The 15,480-nt window shown below is 36.6% G+C and overlaps 1 protein-coding gene across 50 annotated transcripts in view; it reads right to left on the reverse strand.

Annotated features, from left to right (window-relative positions):
- Positions 1 to 15,480, reverse strand: part of ANK3 (ankyrin 3) — a 627,813-nt gene that overhangs the window by 44,258 nt on the left and 568,075 nt on the right. For 33 of the 50 annotated variants that reach the window (XM_070225383.1, XM_070225362.1, XM_070225335.1 and 30 more), the window contains 8 exons: positions 9,449 to 9,660; positions 8,432 to 8,639; positions 7,294 to 7,390; positions 6,430 to 6,658; positions 5,667 to 5,792; positions 4,783 to 4,905; positions 4,326 to 4,352; positions 3,173 to 3,254 (listed from right to left, as the gene is read on the reverse strand). In XM_070225383.1, the coding sequence (XP_070081484.1) occupies positions 3,173 to 3,254; positions 4,326 to 4,352; positions 4,783 to 4,905; positions 5,667 to 5,792; positions 6,430 to 6,658; positions 7,294 to 7,390; positions 8,432 to 8,639; positions 9,449 to 9,660 (1,104 nt within the window). The remainder of the gene's footprint in view (positions 1 to 3,172; positions 3,255 to 4,325; positions 4,353 to 4,782; positions 4,906 to 5,666; positions 5,793 to 6,429; positions 6,659 to 7,293; positions 7,391 to 8,431; positions 8,640 to 9,448; positions 9,661 to 15,480) is intronic. The other 17 variants (XM_070225455.1, XM_070225444.1, XM_070225429.1 and 14 more) reach the window with 1 other exon arrangement.

Consider the following 15,480-nt stretch of genomic DNA (forward strand, 5'->3'; position numbering starts at 1 on the left):
CAATATATCATGGCAAACAAGCCAATGAAGTAATACAGTTTTTATGCCATATTGTGCACAATATATAAACTTTAAAAATACTTTCACAATAGCATTTAGAAAGAAGAGTACACTTTTTCCATCAAATGTGAAGTCTTGGTACCTTTTGAGATTTTAGGAAAATATTTAATTCTGCATATTAAAAATACGTCTGCAACTAAACATATCCATGTCTGTAGCTGTCTTTATTATGGATAAAAGCACATAGTTCATCTCAGGTATTTTTTTCATAATCTATTATACTTTTAATTCTCAAAAGGTATTATGGGGAAGATCTACAAAGCACAATCATAGTTTTAACACCTCATATTTAAATATCTACAGTGGGATACAGTATATATCTGTATTTAGATTTATCAATGGCAAAGGTACCAATTCTGGTGCCTTCCCAGAATATTCATGGGCCTCATGGCTGCTCCAGTGTCTGGTAGGTAGACCTACCACTAGGAAAGATGGATTTAATACCAGCATTCTTCTCGCAATGGGACAAGAAACACACAAATGAGGTAAGCACACTCGCTGGGGAGAACAAACACACACTTAGTCCTCTCTACTTCTACAACTCGAACAAACCAACCAAGCTGTTCACAGAGGTTTGGAATGCCTGGCAAGGGTTAATGTTCTATATCAAAGTTGAGTACAGTCTCGCTCCCAGAAAGCACTGGTTCAGAATAATAGTGAAACGCGAAGAGGAAATGAGAATCTGCTTCATCTTTTATGCTCCTCTTCATGCTGTGCTGGTGCCATTGCTACAATCCAGTCCTTGGATTAGCAGCTACTCCCACAAGGGTGAAGATTTTCATTCCTAGTGTACATTTAAATTCAAACATTCAGAACATATCCTTTTCTAGGCTTACATATTATTCTAAAGAAAAGTGGAAGAACTTAGGAAAAACTCACCCATTCATTACCCCTCCTAGCCATAATTCTCAGTATTATATTGCTTAATTCTTTTGGAAACACCACACTGCAAATGGAAGGTTTGGGGATTCCTTCAATTCAGTGATTTGGGCTCAGTCCAACATCTCAAGAGAATTTATTTTTATAACTACCAGAAACTGGCAAAGCATCTCTCCTTTACCACTGAAGGCTGGCTCCATCAAGCAAAGAAGTCTTCTGAACCATGTCTATGGTTTTATACTTCACATGAAGCAGCCAATTTACTGATCAGTTACACATTTTATGCTTTAATGACGCATATTTTGTGATGCCCTTTATAACAAAGGGAATTTCTGGATCTCAGTTCAGGTACTGAATTACACCAAAATCTTTTTTTCAGGGTGGTGGTGGGGCGGTAGAGGGGTTTGGAAAGGGCAGGGTAGTGAGGGAAAAGTTGTATTCACTTGGAGTTCTAACACTAATTCACTGGCCATGATTTTTCCTTAATTTTCCTTCATTCCTTCTTAGTCCTTTCCTTTCCTCTGTTCACCACCGTTACTCTCCCTTTCATAAAACAGAGAAAAGTACCCTCTTCCTTCTATCAAAAGTCAAGGAGGACAAGCTATATATACCATAACTGAAGCAAACCAAAAAGTAGCAACACTTTCGTAAGTGGGAGGAATTCAGCTGACTTAGCACACACCTGACCTTGTTGCAAGGTTTGAGGGATGCATATGTCCTTCAAACACATGCCTTAGGGACTAGAATTAGATGGGAGCTTGCCTGCCCAAAAGTGCCTTTGACCTAAAGTAGCTGGTCCATGGAGTCTATCCAAAGGTTAAGGATGTTGCTTGGGAGTCCCAACCAGCTACCCTATGAGAGCCTTAGCCCTGGGGCAAAACAGTATTCTAAAGAAAACTTCTATCAGAAGATTTAGTTGTATTGAAAAACCATCTAGTTATATGCACACATAACCTCCCTGCTTTGTAGCATACTGGGAGTTAATTTCAGCTCTTATTGTTTTGGAAGGATTCAGACATTTATGTTAGAGGAAAAAACTGAGATCTGGAAGAAGATTCCTGGGTGTGGTAGGCTTTCATTTCTCTTATGCTCCTCATTTTATGTCTGAATATAAAAGCTTCCCTAGTAGTCAAGAAGCAAGACTCCAGGAGCTTATGCTAAGATCATCTGAGCTAAGTAGTGGAGCAGTGTCTGGCTGCACATTTAATATGCTATGTTGGCCGACAGAAACAGGAATTCAGGAAAGGTGGGAAAAACCAAAGTTGTGGTTCTTACTGGTAAATTTCCAATCCTCCCTGAACTCAAGTAACTGTGAGTAATGGGAAACAGCTAGAAATGATTCACTAATTTGAAAATAATTTTTGTATAAATCCTCTGACAGTTAAAGTGGCACCACTCTGCATCAATCAAAGACAATGCTGCTGTCAGTACTCTTAGTTCCTGCTGGTGAAGGGGCTTATCTTGAGGGCTGTAGTGATCACCAGAGATAATAAGAGGGAGGAGAGGGAGGAGCAAGGGAGACACACAGAGAAAATGAATATGACTGAATAAATCTATACCTGGATACTTGCAAGCCAGTTAACAGCAAACCAAAACAATCATTGAGAGGAGAAAAGGGTTTAGCCAGTCTAGTGAAGACCAGCCTTAGAACTGATATTTAAGAAAGGCCAAGGGGAGTGGGCAGAGGGAGGGAGAGACAGAGGGAAGGAAGAAATAATAAGCCAGTAAACCAGTGCTACCTCAAGAAGGTAGGAAAATATACTTCTTGCAAAAGTGGAAGAAAAAGAATCAGGACTAAGATATAATGACCTAGCTATATTAAAAAAATGAGATGACAACCAAAGTTACTTTATCATCCTTTCTGCCATCCCAAATATATAAAAGTAAATATTTTCTCTTTTGAGCACAGATTTAAAGTAACATTGATACACTATTTTCTCCTAGAAGAGTTAACAAAGTGAAATCAAATTTTTTAAAGTAAAAGATGTTTCTAATTTAAAAATAGTTAATGGCTTTTTAAAAAACTGTTTTGAAGCTATGATCTAAGGGTGTTTGTACCTCATATCTTCAACTATATACAATATATTACTTAGATTTCATGATAAAGTTTTCCTGCAGGCAATTTTTCTTTTGCCATTGGGCTTTCAAATGACCCCCCAAATTCAATTGCATAGAAAAAATGTCTCTTCTTATAAAAGTCCACATAGATTAGTAAATGTGTTAGAAAACTCACTCATTCCAGGCTCAGTCAAGTAGCTGTAGCGCTTACGTAAAGCTAAAGATGCAAAGCTCTGTCGTCTATCTGTTTTCTCGGTCTGAAAAAGAAAAAAACCGAAGACTGTCTCTAACTTCCTTGTGACATTTTCACAGTTTCGAAACATTTTGTAGGATGACATGTTGATATCTTATCTTTATTTTTCTTCTTATGGAATTTCCTCATGAAAATGTTAATTTTCTACTGAGATTCTACAATCCCAGCCAATGTCTCAACAAATAACCATCATTTAGCAAATGTAAGAGCACCAACATAGCAGACTACAGGGAACTACAAATAAAAGACAAGCGTTACAGAGACTTCTGCTGCTGAGCAGTACATTTTCCCAAATTCATTCATATTGAAAGCACATATATCACAAAGTACACTCACCCTATGTGAGTACATTCAAGGAAAAAAGGCACACAAAGTTTATTATTCTGATTAGCACTGTTGTTTCTGTATGTTAATAGGCATAAAGTGTAGATGAGGAGATTAAAAATAGGTGAATGGTTTTATTAGAAATAATGTTACTGAGTCTTAAAGCTGCTGATTCTGTTATTACTGAGGTGTGAGTTTAGAACATCCAATTATCAGATAGCTTGGAAAAATATTAAGAGATAATTTATAAGGAAAAATTCATTCAAAATTTAACTGAACAACTATAGCGTTAAAAAAATGGCCAAGATAAATTTCTTTAAATAGAATATCAGATATTTATTAATAGCCATTCAGCATATCTTTTATATTATATAAAACAAGTTGATTTGTACAATAAAATTTCATATGTTACTCATGATCTTGATTTAAAAGTTTCACAGTGGATACTAGGTGAAAATATGCACAATGTATATTTATACATGCCAATCTATCACATTTAAAAATGTTTATAAAGAAGTTTGGTTCCTTTTTAAATCATTAGCTGGATTATAATTTTACTGAATGTACTGAAGTACTCTTACGTGGAGGAAGAGTGAACCATTTTTTAAGAAAAATATACGCTCTTTTACCTCATTTGAACTAATATCTGCAAAAATATGTTTCCCACACTTTAGCCCTCCGAAACTTCTTTTACACAAATTCAATTTCTATTCTATCTCTGACAGAATAAAAGCAGAAGTGTTCATATTACCTCTTCATCTTGATCTGACTCTGTCTCCTTTTGGTTCCAAGATGCATTGCAGAGACAAGGAATATTATAATGGACAGCAGGGAAAAGAGTATCAGGATATGAAAAGGACTGAGTAGGGAGCACAAAATGCAAGCTGATTTAGAAAGCAAAGCAAATCAAAAGACGCCAACAAAAAATATCAAGAACTGTACATCCATGGCAAATTAATGTGACGTTATTTGAAAGCATAAAAATCTATGAACTACCAGCAGAACCAATAAACAAGACTCCATCATACAAACCATAAGAATTTGACACCACAGTAACAAGACTTTAGTCAATCTACACAAAGAGACTAATAAAACTTGAGTTTCAAGAGCTTTAATCATGTTACAAAGCATTCCTTAATTGCATACCAAGGGCCCACTTCTTCAAGACCGGGGAGAGAAAGTTAAAATAAACCAGTAATAAAAGATACCTTTTTATGTGCTGGCAGAGTGATATTTAAGTTGCAAACAGCTGTTTGAGGCAGTCCTTTTGTTGTCTTTGGTTCTTTCAGAAAAGACAGACGACCACAGGGCTCTTGGCTAGTGTCTCTAATCTAGAAGAATTTAGGTAGTTGACAGTTACAGAAAGAGACTTTTCTGAGGATTCCTGTCTGTACAAGAGTTAAGCATGTTTGTTTTATGGAGCCCTTCAAGAGGCAGAAAAAGCAAAGGGAAAAGATGATAACAATTACATGTCAACCAAGGTGGTCACATTTAAACTAGGCAAGATTTAGGATGCCCAACTCCTAGTCTAAACACAGGATTGTTGTATCTGCTTGTCTTATCCTGAAAATCTATTGTATAGTCTGGGTTATATGCATTTTCTTCCTGTCTAATCATTTATTTTTCTCAAAGTCTCAGGTTTAACAACAATAATAACGGCAAATAATAATAACAATAAAACAACTGTCCTATGTCCTTTTGTTCTCTGAGGAGGAAGATGGTCTCTCCAGAATGTCCCTGGGCTCCACCAGAAATGAAGATGAAACTTGAATACTGAATTTGGATTTTACCCATTATTTGATTACTGAGCATTAACCAGATTTTATTATTCTAGACTGTTTGGTTTTATCAACATTTGCTTAACATAAATGACTATTTAGCTGTCTAAAAGGTAAAGACCCTTTTTACTAACTACAAAGCCTTCCTGGCTAGAAAGTACACTCGGGAAGAACTAGGACAAAATCTGACCTTGTTCCTACGAATTCAAGGTTGGTGGGATATTTCAAACTGAATAAATTGTTAGAATCTTTTCTTTTTATTAAGAGCATTTTTTTTTTTTTAATTCACAGAGTCTCTGTTGAAGATGATTTACCTTGATGGAAAATGGCAGTCTATTTTCTTTGAAAGCATAAAAGTTAAAAACAAGTTGCTGTCCTCCTTTGGTAAGTGGGGCCAGATTTCCATAACAATCAACATAAATAGGTTTTCCTTCTAGAACCTTTTAGAGTGAAAGAAATACATAATTTAATGTTAATTTAAGTTGAAAGAATTTTGAGATTTTAAGTCACATAACAATAAAAGACTGACATATTTCTGTGTCATATTTGTCTCCTTAATATGAAATTACTCCTATGGTGCTGTTTCCCACAAAAATAACTCTATTGTCCCACAATTCAAGAAGTGTGATTGGAAACTATATCATGGACATGTACAAGACGGAATTATATATTTATTTCTATTCTAGCAACTTGAAACATGTTTGAGAAACTGCCTGACATCAATCACTTATTCATATAGACTTTGAAAGTTTTTTTTCACCCTTAGATATTTATCTGATCACTAGATTTGAAAAAGGAAAATCATGGTAATGCAAATAGACAGTGACCATGAAAATAAGATAACTCAAGTAGCCACAGGAAAATGGAGACCATGACTTAGATTCATCAGTACTACATTTTAACCAACTAAGATAACCTCAAAGACACTTAATTTGAGAATGAATCTATATCAAATTTTTTAAACAAAAACTAAAATCAATAATGTAGTTGATATTTATAGTGACTGCTATTATGGCCTTAAAATAAAAGCCCATTTCTGAGGAATGTAATTGAATGAACTTGTTGTGAACAAGGTACCTCAATATCTTTGCTTCTTGCAACTTCCTCAAAATTCTCCTGCTGCTCTAAAGTTTTGTCCACTTTGTCATCTGTCATGCAGAAGCACCGCAGGGAGGACTCTACAGGATCATTCATTTTGGCAAAAACAACAAACTTGGCCATATATGGAACACATATTAATTCTCTGTACAGTTGTGTAGCTAACCCCACAGTTTCTAAAACTTGATGGCAGTCTGCAAGCCAAAATCTGAGAAAAACAAAATAAAACAAAACAAAAACAAAACAGAAGTATGAAAATGAGGTGATTTAAAAGACAAATCTTAAAAAAATTCACCACTAAAAAAATGAGACTATATAAGGGAGCTAACCCAAAACATTAACTTATTCATTTAAACAAAAAGCAAAGGTGTTTATTCTCTATCAAACACAAAAACCCTACGTTTATTATTTCTTATAATTTTGCTAAGAAAATGCTAAGGATTTTTTTCTCTCTTTTCTCTCCCGTAAAATTCTTGGTCCCCTCTTACACATACCCATGAGAAGCCTTCGTTTCTACTGCTGCTTAAGAGTTGAATCTATTACTTTACCATTGGAAGGAGCAAGAATTGTATGGAAGAAAACAGGAGAGAAGGGAAAATCCTATTGGTTTTTATGAATTGCTAAGAACTTCTACTAGAGGAAGCCAGTCTAGCATCTATAGCTTCCTGTAAGAACTGGATAAAATGACTTATTCCACTGAATTTTAAATTTCTGAGTTAGGCCCAACTTCACCATCAAAATTTAAAAAAAGAACCACATTGATATTAAACACAACAATTTTTACTTTCCAAAAGGAAATAAAACTAATTCCTTAGTGCTTTTTAGAGTCCTTCATTTCCATACCTGGCTGAAACATTGGTTGTAAAAGAGACACAATCCTTTATAAATGTCAAAGGAGTAGTTCCTGTGATATCTTCCCACTGAGCAGGCGAGGTTCCCCCTGAGAGAACAAGAGCAGATATGTTGACTTTATTATAGGAGATGTTCCTTTTAAAATTTCATCACCATCCTATTCTTTCTGAATAGCTAGCAACTTGCAAAACTCCAACAGTTTCAATTAATAACATGTACTAACAGTAGTTTTCCTCTCTACTCTCCTTTTATACTTTTACTGGCTTATAGTGATCTCCTGGTAAGATATATAACTATATATATAATTAGATTTCTTTTAAAATTGCTTTTCTGTTTGGGTACTAATGAGTGCTTAAACTTGGGGCAACCACAATTTATAAACATATTTTATAAGTGCAAAGATTTGCTGTTTCAGATAGACAATATAATTCTTGTATTATTTTTTAAAAAAGAAAGAACTATCAAGAAAGTTAAGAAGCAGCTCATTTTGTACTGCTTGAATTGTTTAATTTTACAGGGTAAAAGGGAGAATTAGCCATTAAAATTGCTCTTCAAGAAAACCCCCAACCTGTCTTAATCTTAGACTTTCAGTTAAAAATTATATTAGGTTAATCAAAGGATGAGTTAAACTCTGTATTCCAGGTGCTTATTCTCCTAGGCTCTGCATATTTAGTGTGTTGGATCATACTTTGAGTAGAGTAGGTGAGAAGAATCATGTACTCTGCTCTTCCCTCCTCCTGGTACTCTGTGGGAGCTCCATTTTCCCAAAGTCCATCTAATTTCCTGCAGTCTAAAGGGTGTTGCTAGGCCCACCACCTCTGTCTAGGTCACTGAGAGATTACCTAGATGTTCCAGTAGATTTAATAAAAACCTCAATAAAAGGATGCTATTATTAATACTAAACTTAATAGCAGGAAAAATGATATCACTGAATTTTAAATGAGTCATGATATCAGCATCTTAAAGAAATAATTACAGGGATAATACAGACGAGATAATGGACAAATGAAATTTTTTTTTCACTCACTCTTATAATGTTGGCATGGATGTTTCAAGGGCTTTATATCTTTGTACAGAATCATTGCAAATGCTAGCATTAATAGCAAGTATAGCAACAACTTAACCAAACCTGTAATGCTACAGAGAAGGCGCAGATTGGGTGTGGTATCCCCTTTGTACCCGTTGGATACACCTTCTCCTGAGGGTGGGGGCACCGGAATGGTCATTGTGATAGGTTTATGGAATTTCCTTCTTCTTGGTTCCACAGTGACAATTGGGCTAAATGTTGCTTTGTTTCCAAGGATCTTTTTCACAATTTCATCTGGAACAGGCTGGGCCTAGAGACAGAGAAAGAATCTTAAACGAAGTGGACATTTTTCTCTCATCGGAAAATTGATTTTTTAAGTGAGGAGGAATAAACAAAAAACAGATAACCAATTGTTTACTGATAGCCTGCTCAAGACTTAGAGCACTAAGCTCTAAAAAACCCAACTCTTTGGGCATGAAAGGTCAGCCTCACAAAAAGAACATGAACTTTCAGTTAAACTCTTAGTCAGTGTATTGATTAACAACACAAATTATTTCAGGTTATTTTCCTTAGTAAGAAAAAAAGTACTGGTTAAGGTCTAACTGAAATGAATAAATGCAAGAAAGAACATTCTTGCCAAGATTTTCAGTCAAATTTCCAAACTAAAACAAGTTCCAACTGGTTTGGGTAAAATCCAGCATTTATGAGTTATTTAAATCCAACCAAAATTTGAAAGCTTGCAGATTTCACTATTACTGCTTTTATGATGTGGCATATTCTAAACCAAATCAAATATGGTTTGTTTCCTTAATGGTATATTTGTTGTTTGCTGCTTTTGTTGCTCCATATACCAATAACCTATGGTTAAAAGAAACATCTTTCATCAGAAACCAAGTGATACTTTGAAACAGAAGAACCCTAAAATATGTACCTTATTTAACAAGCCACTACGCTTTTTACTTAATGCTTTTCATTTGAAATAGGTTAATGATTCCCAGAATGGCCTAATGCTTTGATTAGCAATATCACTAGGATGAGTTATGACAACTGTTTCCAGAGCAGAACATTCTCACATGCTCTCTATGTGTACCAAGGAGAACAACTTTTTGTGAACATTACCTGGAGGCCCACTCGAATCCTTTTGGTTAAAGCACCCTCTGGGAAAGAAGCCTGGACAAGGGGCACAGTGGTGCTGCTTAGAATTCCACCTTCAGGACCAATCTGGTTGCTCTCCTGCTTAATCCGCGAAACCACCGCAAAATACTGGGGGAAATCCTTAGTGATAATCCTGCAGATACGCTTCTTCCCCAGCTCTTCTGGGCTGTCAAGTTCTGAAAAGACAAATGAATGAAAAAGCTTTGAGAATAAGCTTGTCTACGTAATACTTTGAGACAAACTGTTGTGTCATTTTGATAGTTAAAATTATTTATATTCAGTAGTCTAAACAGAGTTTTTATGATAAAAACTACAATGACCTTATTATAAAGCTATTCATCTATGGTATTTATAGAAAAATATTTCTACTAAAGAGGAACAAACATCTTCAAAACTGGCACTTTAGCACATATGGACAAATTTCTACTCTTCAAGAAGGGATACCTCATTCTGTGCTTATTTATCATAATCTGCCCTCAAACTGCCAAAAGTAGGAATGTGTCAGAAAAGAGTAGGGCCTCACAAGAAAGTGAATAAGGACGTAGGTATGTCTGAAAGGCTCTATAACTTTATTTGAAAACCACTTTAAAATATTTTTAAGTTACCCAAATGATTAGTATCATCACCACCAATTTCCATCTGCCAACCGATGGCCCTTACACATCAAACTCAACCTGTCTACAAATGGACACACCTTCTTCCTTTCTGTCCACCTCCAAACCTACTTCTTCCCTTGTAGTCCCAACTTTGGTAAAGGGTTTCCAGTTTGCCCAGGCCTCCAGTCTAACAGCTTTGATTCGCTTTCCTTTGTACTTCACCTCTAAAGGTCAAAGTCCCATTGATTCAACTTTGGAAATGGCTTCCTTTCCTGCCACCCCCTTATTCAGGCCATTATGCTTTGCGTGGATCACTGAGACTACCTCCTAACCATCTCCCCGCCACTCGCCTCCCCTTGTGCCACTCCATCTGCTGTAGTGCAGCCAGATGGGTCTTCTTTCAAAAGCCAGATTTTATGCAGAATTCTGGTAGGTTTAATCGAAATAAATGATTTTACAAATCATATGAAATAATAAATATTTGAGACTAACCGAGAATAGTTTGGAAGAGTAGATTTGTGAGGGAGAATTTATCTTACAAGATTTTAAAACTGACCTAGAAGTATCATAATAAAACAGTTATATAGAGAGACATATAAGAATATAAGAAATATGTATAATAATAGACAAACAGGTCAGGAGGACAAGAATAGAGAATCAAGAAATAGATTCAAATTTATATATGTATACACATACATATATAATATACACACATATATATCTAAATCCATATATATCTACTTTTATATATGTATTATATATATAGATCAGTATATTTAAATCAAAGGCATATATTTGCACTTCAAATCAGTAGGGTAAAGATGATTTATATAAAAGATGGTGTTGATATAAGTGAAAATCTATTTGGAAGAACAAAGCTGAATCACTGCATTTTATCAAATAGAAATAGAAATTCCAGCTGGACAAGAGACTTTACTTAAAGAAATTATTACCAAAAAAAAAAAAAATAATCGAGAATATGGCTTAGCCTTGGTTAGGAGAAATGTTCCTACTCAAAACTAAAAACCTAGAATCTGAAAAGGCAGTTCTGAGTATATAAAAATGTAAAGCTGGGCTGGCCCCATGGCCAAGTGGTTAAAGTTCTGTACACTCCACTTCAGTGGCCCAGGTTCGGGTTCGGATCCCAGGTGTGGACCTACTCCACTCATCGGCCGTGCTGTGGAGGCATCCCACATACAAAGTAGAGGAAGACTGGCACAAATGTTAGCTCAGGGCTAATCTTCCTTAAGGGAAAAAAGAGGAAGACGGGCAAAGGATGTTAGTTCAGGGTGAGTCTTCCCCACCAAAAATAAATAAATAAAAAATAAATTCTTGGGGCTCGCCCAGTGGCGCAGTGGTTAAGTGTGCGCATTCCGCTTCGGTGGCCCAGGGTTTGCTGGTTTGGATGCTGGGTGCAGACATGGCACCGCTTGGCAAGCCATGCTGTGGTAGGTGTCCCACATATAAAGTAGAAGAAGATGGGCATGGATATGGGCTCAGGGTCAGTCTTCCTCAGCAAAAAGAGGAGGATTGGCACAGATGTTAGCTCAGGAGTAATCTTCCTCAATAAATAAATAAATAAATAAATAAATAAATTCTTATAAAAAATATAAAGCTTTCTATGACAAAAATAGTAAACCTGAAAGACAAAACGTAGACTGGGAAAGATAATAGCCATGCATGACAAAGGATTAATATGCTCAATACCCATGGCAGCTACAAGTTCATAAGATGACAGACAAGCCAACAGAAAATGGCAAAATGTTATATAAACAAGAGTCACAATTCACAGAGGCTGAAAAACAGTCAATAAACATATACTAAAATGTTCAAACTTAATAATTTAAATGGAAATACCAATTAAAACAAGATATGATTTCTCTCCACATCTCTTAGTAACATTAAAGACTGATAACATCTGTCCAGAGAAAATTTTGGAAAAACAAGTGCTTTCATTCTTGCAGGTGGGGTGTGAATAGCAGTAATCTTTTGACAATGTAATTGGGCATCATCTATTCAAAATGAAAATGCACCTATCCTTGTCCCAGCAGTCCCGTTTTCTGACATCTTTCTTACAAGTATATGCAAAGCAGCATTGCCTGTAATGACTAAAGCTTGACAGAGCCTACACGCCCATCACAAGGGAAGGATTAGATAAGTCAAGTTTCATCCACTCTAGAGACTCCTGCAGCTAGTAAATAGGGTGATGCAAATTCATTCATTTACCAAGTAAATACTGAGGACCCCACTATGTGCAGGCTCTAGTCTAGTCACTGGGGATGCAGTAAAGAGTAAACTAAGTCACTGCTCACATGGAGATTACATTCTAATGGCGGGGGCACACACCACTAAACAAATATGAAGAAAAAAATAAGTTGATGGGAGGAAATAGAATGTGACAAGGGGAGGGGGGATGGGGAGGAGAGGTTCTTATTTAAACAGGATGATCAGGAAACACCTCTCTGAGGAGGTGAGATTAGAGGAGAGATCTGAGGGAAAGTGGGAGCCAGGCAGGTGGTAACTGACCAGTATAAAGTGTATAAAGCGAGGAAAGAAGCAAGATGCAGAGCAATATGCATAGTATGATCCTTTTTAGGGGAAAAATATAATCTGCACATTTGTGTACGTTTATAAGAGAAATCTGTAGAAGAAACTTAGTACTGGTTACTTCAGAGGGATGGGAAATGGAGCTGGAGCTGAGGAGGTGAGAAGAGGGTGGGGAATAAGGCAGTATTGCCTTTGGGTTTATATACCTCGGGTGGTTTTGGTACAAAATAAAGAGAAAATTCCCACACTTCAGGGAGGGGTGTTGGTTTTCTTTTTGCTACTCACATAAGCGTCTCTTCATACCTCTGATACATACGGTACATCCCATAACTATGAACATGCCTGCCTCCTCTATTAGATACGCAGGGCTGAGATCACGGCTTATTCCGAACAGAAATTTGTAGAATGCTAAAATGGATGGTTAGGCAATTGGATCAATGACGTCTTCTTATTTTACAGATTAGCCACTGAACTCTGAGATGGGAGCGCCAAATTCATTGCCAACTAGGAGAGAAATAGGGTTCAACCCAGATGAAAGATGGAACTGGAACTTTGGTCCTTTTTGGTTCCTAACCATATCTCCTTCCCCTCTGCTCTGTCCAAACCTAAATGCTGAGTCCCCAGAGAAGGAAAATGAAAGAAAACAAAGATAAAGACTGAAAAAAGAAGGCTAGTATAACAAAACAGGAAGGAATCAAAGAGTTTGCTTAGGGAAATAGTCTGGAGAAGTTTTCACCTATTCAGCAATTGAGAGAAAATAAAAGTTTATTAAACATTAAATATAAGCAGATATATTTCCCTTCCCATGATTTGGCTTATTTATTTATTTGTTTTTGCTGAGGAACATTCACCCTGAGCTACCGTTTGTTGCCAGTCTTTCTCTTTTATTTTTGTACGTGAGCTGCCGCCACAGCGTGGCCACTGACAGATGAGCTGTAGGTCTGCGTCTGGGAACCAACCCCGGTTGCCGAAGTGGAGTGCATCGAACTTAACCACTAAGCCACCAGGGCTGGCCCAACTTGGCTCATTTTAAAAAGGCTGAATTCCTAGAATTCATAACTCATGCTGCAACTGAGAAAGTTCTGCTCATTTGTTTAAATTGCTGTGCATCACGTCATCATCAGTTAAGCAAATATTTTTTTACTTCAGCCTCAAACTTGTGATTATGTTCTCCTTTAGAAACGGCTCCGGCCTCCATATAGTGGAAGCAATTTAAGAAGACTCTGCCATGAAATTACATCCTTCAAACAAGACAGATTTCCTAACTTTACATGTAATGAGCCGGGTATCCTATGAGTGTGAAGTTTACTCAAGATCAGTCTGGACCTACCAGAGGGAGTGAGGCATCTTTCAGGGGACTTGTAACATGCACTTCTTAGGTGTTTGTGTGTCTGTGTGTGTGTGTTGTGGGTACGTGCACATCCATTTGTGAGGAGTTAAGGTAGAGACAGCTGTATCACCCCAGGAAACTGTAATAGCAACAGACTGAGAAGAACTGCCCCTTTGTGCAGCACAGGCAGCCTGGCCGCACGTAGGCTATATCAGCTTTGATAAAGCAGTAAAGCCACTCCAAACAGAAAATGAGCGTGTACATCGCAGAAGCTGCGGATGAGTGGTAAATGGAGAAGATCAGGTTTCTAAGCCCACATTCAACTTCTGATATCTTTTAGGATTTGCCAGTGGTTCAGGGATCCTCTGTGTTGTACCCACTCTATTTTAAAGCTTTTAGCAATTCTTCTGTCACTTAAAACTTGCATAGTTATTGACTTTCAGTGTTTATTTTAACAGGTATTTTAAACATAAGCCTCAATCCAAAGGAAGAAGTAATGTGGGAATTTTAGGCATTAGAGTTCTCATGCACCAGTCTTTTTTGTTTTTTGATGAGGAAGAGTGGCCCTGAGCGAACATCTGTTGCCAATCTTCCTCTTTTTGCTTGAGGAAGATTGTCCCTGAGCTAACATCTGTGCCAATATTCCTATTTTGTATGTGGGACGCCACCACAGCATGGCTTGATGAGCAGTGTGTCGGTCCACGCCTGGGATCCAAACCCACGAACCTTGGGCTGCCGAAGCAGAGTGTGCGAACTTAACCACTATGCCACCGGGCCAGCCCCCCATGCATCATTCTTTAAATAGAATAATATACATACACATTGCTTTTTTGAATTACTCAGATTCCCAGGCCTCTGCATGCGGAAATGGAGAAGAGAGATCTCCCCTTAACCAGGTTATTATTTATGTGTACTTAAAATATTTTTAACTTGTTTTCTGAGAATAAAAGTCAATAGAAATATAAAAATAAAAAAATATTATTTAAAGATTGGTTTATAAAAAGAAACAATCTCTTCAAAAGCTACAGTTGAAGGCTAGGCTATTACACTCTAGGATATCTGCATAAGTAAGAAAATAAATGTCGTAGATAGTAGGTGAATGTGAGCTGTCAAGAGGAGGAGGTGAAAACCAGTTGGTAAAGTCACTACAGAATTCCTATGACCTGAAAATCTATCACAAGATCTTACTGGCCATCAACAGGACAGAGGTTACATAAATTATGATATATTCATACTATGGAATACTGTGCAGTATTAAGAAGAATGGGGTAGAAGTCCAAGGCATATTAAATGAAAAAGTCACAAAAAAATAACAATTGACTAATCACATCTTTACATGTCTATGTGTAAATTCATATAATTTACAGAAAAATTAAGGGAAGGGGTGAGATAAGAGGAAAATCATAATACATATTATAATGAATGTCTACTCATGTATTATTATATGGGTTAATACTACTACAAATACCAGTATTAAATAATAAATAATATACATAAATATAATACAATAGACTATTAGTGTT

The sequence above is a fragment of the Equus caballus genome, chromosome 1, assembly GCF_041296265.1.
Source record: "Equus caballus isolate H_3958 breed thoroughbred chromosome 1, TB-T2T, whole genome shotgun sequence".
NCBI lineage: Eukaryota > Metazoa > Chordata > Mammalia > Perissodactyla > Equidae > Equus > Equus caballus.